This window comes from Triticum urartu, chromosome 6A (genome assembly GCF_056163025.1).
Source record: "Triticum urartu cultivar PI428250 chromosome 6A, HENAU_Tu73, whole genome shotgun sequence".
Classification (NCBI taxonomy): Eukaryota; Viridiplantae; Streptophyta; class Magnoliopsida; order Poales; family Poaceae; genus Triticum; species Triticum urartu.
This window is the reverse complement of record NC_141878.1, coordinates 139,893,340-139,900,192: the sequence shown is the minus strand read 5'-3', so window position 1 is coordinate 139,900,192 and position 6,853 is coordinate 139,893,340. Positions and strand designations below refer to the sequence as shown.

At 55.6% G+C, this 6,853-nt stretch overlaps 1 protein-coding gene across 1 annotated transcript; it reads right to left on the bottom strand.

Moving 5' to 3' along the window:
* Positions 1 to 527: 527 nt before the first annotated feature.
* Positions 528 to 6,202, bottom strand: LOC125517159 (very-long-chain aldehyde decarbonylase GL1-2). The gene is made up of 10 exons (XM_048682345.2): positions 6,025 to 6,202; positions 5,688 to 5,911; positions 4,497 to 4,741; positions 3,910 to 4,129; positions 3,548 to 3,669; positions 2,898 to 3,262; positions 1,421 to 1,627; positions 1,231 to 1,341; positions 956 to 1,129; positions 528 to 878 (listed from the first exon to the last, which is right to left on the bottom strand). Exons 1-10 carry the CDS (start codon positions 6,073 to 6,075, stop codon positions 723 to 725), a joined length of 1,875 nt encoding a protein of 624 aa, XP_048538302.1. The 5' UTR covers positions 6,076 to 6,202; the 3' UTR covers positions 528 to 722.
* Positions 6,203 to 6,853: the final 651 nt, after the last annotated feature.

Sequence of the window (6,853 nt, the reverse complement as noted above, 5' to 3'; positions counted from 1 at the left end):
ACTGGGTGGCGGGCGTTCTGTCGGGGCGATTCAAGCTCCCATCCAAGGACGAGATGATGCGAGACGTGGCGGCCTTCTACTCGCGTGTGGGCGCTCGCGGATGGCCCCGAAGATACACCCACAGACTGCGAGACCGCGAGGTGCGCGAAATTCGTCCGAAATAAGATTGCTTTCCCAGCGCTCGATCAACCCGGCGCGGCAAAATTTCTATGTTGACACTGTTCATGCATTCAGTTCGAGAACGAGGACTGGCTCGCGGAGCAATGCCGGCGGGGCGGGCCCGAGGGGTGGAGGAGGGAGATGTTCGACGCGGCGATGCGGGTCATGGTGGAACGCCCGGAGACCTACCGGGACGAGTGGGACGGCGGCGACTACGACCACTTGCTGGCCCGAGCAAACCGAGATTTCACGGTGCATCTTCCCGCCCCTCTCCGGCCTTGATTGATCGCCGTTCATTCCCCATCGAAATGCTGATATAAACCCTATTGTCCCTTTTTGGGGGTTCTTGTCATAGAAAAAAGATGACGGATCAAAACAAGTGTGGTGTCCTTGGGTGGTTCGATTAATCCATTCTCTTGTCTTGTCAAGCCGGTATCAATGGTACATTTGATATGAATGGAGTACAACAATACATATGGATGGAGGAGGGAGCGATCTTAGTTGCTTCGTTCCAGCTGCATTATGCACCTGCGCTTCACCTGCGTCGACGAGGAGCGATCGCATCACACCGGCGTCAGGCCGTGCTTGAGCGCCGCCTTCCACACGACGTCGATCCGGTCGACATCGAGCGCGCCCACCTCGTGGTGCTCCCACCCCTCCAGGAAGTGCACCACTCCGCCGGCGTGGCACGCGTGCACCACCCCTCGCTCCATCGAGTACTGAAACAAACACACGATCGCTGTCAGTACACGCGGGACGGCATGGATCATCAGCCGGTCATGGTTGTGTGCGTCACCTCGCAGGAGCCGAGGCCCTGCACGTCCTTGGGGAGCCTCATGGCGGCGAGCTTGCCGTAGGTGCAGTCGCGGCGGAAGCCGATAATGGGCGGCACGACGAACTGGTGGAAGTGCGTCCCCGGCGGCGCCCACCGCTGCTCCCTCGGCGACAGCCACTTGCCCACGAGCCACGTCTGCAAGCACACCCAACGTTACCACCATGTCAACACATCATACAAGGGTGGAACTACAGATTGATCAGCAATCGGATCGGATGGTTGAACGGCGGTGAGACCTTGCAGTTCTGCGCGGCCTGGTACTTGGTGACCTGCACCAGGTACTGCTGGAACTCCGCCGGCGCCTCCCTCTGGATCTTCAAGAACCTCTCCGACGACATGGTCAGCATCTGAAGCAAAAAGGAAATTGTCACAACTAGTTGACCCTCTCAGTTAGCCATCTTTGTGAATTCAGGGACGGATACGTACGATGACTCTGATCTTCTTCCGGCAGAGGTAGAGGGCGATGGCCCGGCCGAGCTTGGACGTGGCGCCGGTGAGGAACACCTCCTTGGTGTTGCTGGGGATCTCGTTCAGGATGACGGCGGCCGTGAGGGTGTTGCCGTGCACCACCCTCACCCTCAGGTCAGGGTGCTTGTCCACGAACAGTGTGCCACCTCCATTCAATGCCTCGTTCTGTTACAGAAAAAATAAATTAACTGAGAGTTTTCAAGATAAGAAAAAAAATCAGTTTTGCTAAGTCTCAGCCGACTGAGACTTCGTTATGTTTCAGTTCAATAGTCGATGATATATTCCTTTGATCTTGCATTTTTCTTTCTTCAGTTTTTTCATTTTTCTTCTTATACTATATCATTTGAGTGAGACCTGAGTTGACCGAGACCTAGCCACACTCTAAAAAAAATTAGGTACTTCTTAGAAAAAGATTGTTCAGAAGCTGGATGGTTGTGGGAGGACTGTTGTCGTATAAACCCGTCACTGTGAACAGCTTGGAATTGTGCAGGTACAGCAATACAGAGGTACACTGTACCGACTTATCTGCCGGCCTCCGTTCGTTCAGCACGGCACAGGCTGACAGGCACAGCCCAGGCCTCGCGCGGGACCAGGCCGCCGAATCCACGCAGAGATCTTGGCAGCAACCAACCCAACCCAACCCACGCGCGACCACTCGGACGGCGCAGGCCGACTCCACTCTTCGCCGGGCCTGGCCTGCTCTCTGCAAGCCCTGTGCCCCCCGATCCACGCACAGTGCTTCTCCACGGCAGGCATGCATGCATGCACCAGACACTGAAATCACGCGCCGCGATTGGGCCACGTGAGCGCACCAGGACAGGATAAAGAAGCCGCGCCACAGCGCTCCACGGCAAACGCCCCCAGATCGGCCGGGCCGGCCACCGATGGATAGATAGATGGCTCCGTGGCCCACTCGCAGCCGCAGCGCTGTCGCCGGCACATGGAAGCGCGGGAACGGCAAGGACAAGTTGGCCACCTTTGCTAGCTAGCGCGCGCATGGGGTGCTATTCCTGCCAACGACACAGTAATGTGCCTCTCCATGGCCGACCTCCCGATCCCGATCTCAACTGCACAGTACTAGTAGTACTTCTCCCATGCGCCGCGCGCTTTGCGTCGTCGCCGACGACTAGGCCCGCCCGCCATTCGCCATTGCCGCTCTTCAATGCGCTCACATGCCTACCGATCTCCCGTCTGATTGAGTGCCACCACTCTCCTACCTAGCACCAGCAGTGGCGGAGCACTGTGCCGCACACCACCGCCGCGGGGCGCCGGCCAACCAGACACGGACAGGCCAGCAGCAAAGAGGCACGGGGGGTGGTTGCACCGTAGCCTCTATCTGTTCTCAAGACTCGCAACCAACACCTAACGAAAAGAAGATGTGGCTTCACTCATTAATGGAGAGACGGATGGCGCAGTGCATGCACGCGGTGGATACCTTGTTGAGGGCGGCGAGGCTGAGGACCTTGACGCCCATCCGGTCGGCGCGGAGGATGGCGAGCTCGATCTGGCGGTTGATGCCGGCCTTGGCGGCCGGGATGAAGTACTGGAAGCCGTGGCGGGGCACGCTCCAGGTCTGGTGGAGCCGGCCGCGGAGGTAGTAGAAGCTGACGAGGAAGGTCTTGGAGCAGCACCACATGAGCATCCCGTAGACCAGGGCCACGGGCCAGAAGGGCAGCAGGATGAGGTGGTTCTCGAACGGCACCGACGAGATGGAGCGCAGCACGAACGGGACGTGCATCGACGACATGATGTCCACCACGTGCACCAGGAACACGAACTCCGGCACCCCATCGTTCTTCCCTGCACGCCCACACACGAACGCCCGGCCGTTAATCACTACAAGAAGTTCACAGAGCACACGCCTGCCGGCCGGCCACTGCTTGATTAGTTGGTTAATGAAGTGCTGAACGGGACCAACGCAAGAGGGCAACACATGCATGCATATGCAATTATGCATGCCTCATTAATGTTACTATGCTCCAGTAGTCCAGCTAGTTCGTTCGTACACGTACTACTCCTATCGCTACTGCGCGAGAATAAAATTGATGAGTGTAGGGGGCCCTCGGGTGATTAGCAATCGCGTACCCTTGTAGATCTCCTTCTGCAGCTCCCATGACTTGGAGTTTAGGGTGCCGCCCAGGAGGTCGAAGAGCGGCATGAACAGGCAGAAGTTGGAGTCCTTCTCCCTGTGGTGCAGGCTCAGATACCTGCATACAGCAAAAGCATTACGTTTGCATTAGCACAACGGCAATCGACCTTAGTTACTGTGCTCTGCAACGTGATTGCAGCAGCTTTACTGTACTCTGCAACGGATAATGGATGGCTGGTGTGAGTGTGTCACGTGCAGGCGGCAGCGGGGAGCAAAAGAAATTACCACACGCGAGGAAATTACTGTCAAATGATGGTGTGCTTATTGTACTGTAAACAAGAAAAGGTTTTCGACTCACGTCGGGGTGTAGATGAGGTATCGGAGCGGGGGAACGGCCTCGAAGACCCTGTGGGAGATGACCTCCACGTTGCTGTACCCCATGCTCCGAAGATAGTCGAAGGTGAGGAGGTGCACGTAGACCAGGCCCAGGGACCCAGCCCCCATCAGGAAGGCCCCTGCCAGCGGGACCCCCATCGTCAGCGTCAGCAGCAGGGCCTCCAACGGCGTGCCGAATCCAGCTGCCACCAAACAAGACCAATAAAACTTGGTCACATATGGAAATACTTGATTGATGCTGCATTGTTACCATGCACGGTAACTATTGACGCCGCAAGGCTGCGTGCATGGTAAAAACGTATACTCCTACGACGGAGAATATCGTGGCACAATGCGGTTGGCACTGGTGTCTGGCGCATGTCACGAATCAGAGAAAAAAGACGGGGCTTGCATGCAGCCCGGGCACACATGCTTTGTCGCTTCTTTTTTTGCCACTGGGGCTGTTTGGTTGGGCTGGGTTGGCCGGAGCTCTGCCCGGCCCGGCTCTGCGGCCGCGATCCTGCAACCATGCTTCGCTGCCGCGTACTACCGCGTACGTTACATACGTACCTGTCAGTGGTTGGGTCACCGGCGTGGAGTGGTGGCCGGCGTGGTACCGGCCGAAGAGCGGGGCCCCGTGCAGGGCCCGGTGGGCCCAGTAGAACACGGGCTCTGAGAAGCCCACATGCAGCAGCAGCGCGATGCCCAGCCCGCGCGGGTCCCACACGCGGAGATCCTTCAGTCCCGGGAGGAGGGGCAGCGGGCCGTTGACCAGCGCCGCACCAATCAGCGTTTGCAACACCAGGAAGTTATCCCTGCGGGTGGGTCCAACACAGCAAGAAAAAAAATCATTTCATATCTCAGGAAAGTATTAATACTACCGAGATAAACTATACACCATTTTACCGGCTTTTACTAGCTTTTTTTTTTGAAAGTCCGGCTTTTACTAGCTGCTGCCGGGTCATCTTATCAGAAATGTGTGTGCCGACGAGAATCAACTTGTGGTTGAGTTGGTTAGGTGAACAGTGGTATCCCCAACCCACCAAGGTTTAAATCCTGATGCTCGCATTATTCCTGAATTTATTTCAGGATTTTCGGCGATGCGCTTTCAGTGGGGTAGGGTGTGCGTGTGTGCGTTCATAGGAATGAGTGTATGCGCGTGTATATGAGCGCTTGTGTTAATCACATAATAACACGCAAAAAATATCCTACTTAATATCCGCATATAATTAATGTATTTCTAAATTAAATAGATTGCACGTATATATTGACTAGTAATGTTCAAACAATGAACATGTTTCGGCGGCGTGACATATTGACCGGGAAAAGGGGGCTTGGGAAACGTCATGGCGGTTGGAGAGTGCCATGGCGATTGCCGGAGCGCCCGACGTGTCCAACATCTCTTTGGCTCGGCGGAGTCTAGACTCCGGACGCAAGGAACATTCCGGACGGCTTGACGCAGAACTGCTCGGTTTATAGGTCGGAGTTGCATTCTTTTTTTTTTGCGGGGGAGTTGCATTCAATGGCGCCATAAACTAACTGTCGTGCTGCACTTAAATAAATACTCCTGTACTGTAGTAGCTTCTTACCCAGGCCCACGCGGTTCGCGTTGAGGCAGCGACCTCAGGAAAACCCGGCGAGCGAGGCAGCGAACTACCGGAGCTTGTTACCGAGTTACCTACCGGCATGCAGGCCGCGTGCGGATCGAGCGAGCGAGCTCGAGGAGGAGGAGGAGGGGGAGGGGGAGAGGAGTGTGGTTACCAGTCCCACTCGTGGTCGACCTGGCGGAAGTCGACGCCGTCGGGGACGACGCGGCGGCGGCGGGTGAGGAAGAGCATGTTGCTGTAGGAGAACCAGAACTGGTAGGTCAGCCCGCGGGCGGAGAAGAGCGCCAGCAGGTGCAGCCACGGCGAGCCCAGCGGCGCGCCGCCCTGCTCCGCCCACTCCTGCGCCACCTTCCACACCAGCGGGCCCAGCAGGAAGTACTGCGCGCGCGTCCGTCCGTCAATCATGCAGTTGCAGCACAACGAAGATGTCAGTCAACGAGGAAAACATTGGCACGGTGATAAGGGTGAGCAAGGAGGTGCTCGGCGCGTGCCTTGTATATGCCCAGGCTCGCCCATGGCCAGGAGGAGAGAGGGGGCGCCATGGCAGAGGAGCTCCTCGGGAGCGGGAGCTCGGGGGAGGAGAAAGGGGGCGGGCGGGGGGCTCTTCTCTCCTGGCTGAGTATGATTTGGCCGAGGCGTGCCTCCTCTCCGTGCGGTGCGTGCCTGGGGCTGGGGGATTCCCGTGCTTATAAAGCGGAGGCCGGAAAACAAAATCAAGCGGGAGCGGTACGCTGAATAATTGTGGGTGACTCGGGCCGTGGGCCCACGGGCAGGACGCTGAGGGACGGCTGCCACGTGTACGAGCGAGACGTATGGGGGCGCGTACAGTAGTACAGGGTACGGCGCGATGGGTGGCCGGTAAATGGAACGATCGAGAGATCCATCATCTCTACTGATAAAACACATGTTTTTACAAACTTAATACTAGTTAGGTAAAGGAATCATCAATACATACGGTTAAGTATGTACTTACCCTCGAATGGGGTCTGATAAGCCATCACATTCTTGAAGAGAATTTGGACGTCAGAACGAAACGCGCCGACACCATATGATACTATAAAAAGGAAACAAATCCCTACAGAAATGTCACTGCTCAACTACAAAATAAAAAAAAAACCTACACGACAAAAAAATATGCCAACAAGGTTTTAATATATTTTTTCAATGATAAAAATGATCCAACAAATTAAAAATGTTGTGAAAACAAAAAATAATAACTGCCAATATTGAAAAACTATAATTGCCATGAAAACATGATTAATTGTATGTTGTAAAATCACTCACATGGCACAAAAATTAAGGAAAACATGTTCTCTAGAA

Excerpts from the sequence above, each read along its gene's own strand:
- LOC125517159 (XM_048682345.2), bottom strand. The coding sequence starts at position 6,075 with ATGGCGCCCCCTCTCTCCTCCTGGCCATGGGCGAGCCTGGGCATATAC. Across the intron at positions 1,342-1,420 it reads GGAAGAAGATCAGAGTCATC|ATGCTGACCATGTCGTCGGA; the intron begins GTACGTATCCGT and ends TTTTTGCTTCAG. Across the intron at positions 879-955 it reads AGGGCCTCGGCTCCTGCGAG|TACTCGATGGAGCGAGGGGT; the intron begins GTGACGCACACA and ends TGTTTGTTTCAG.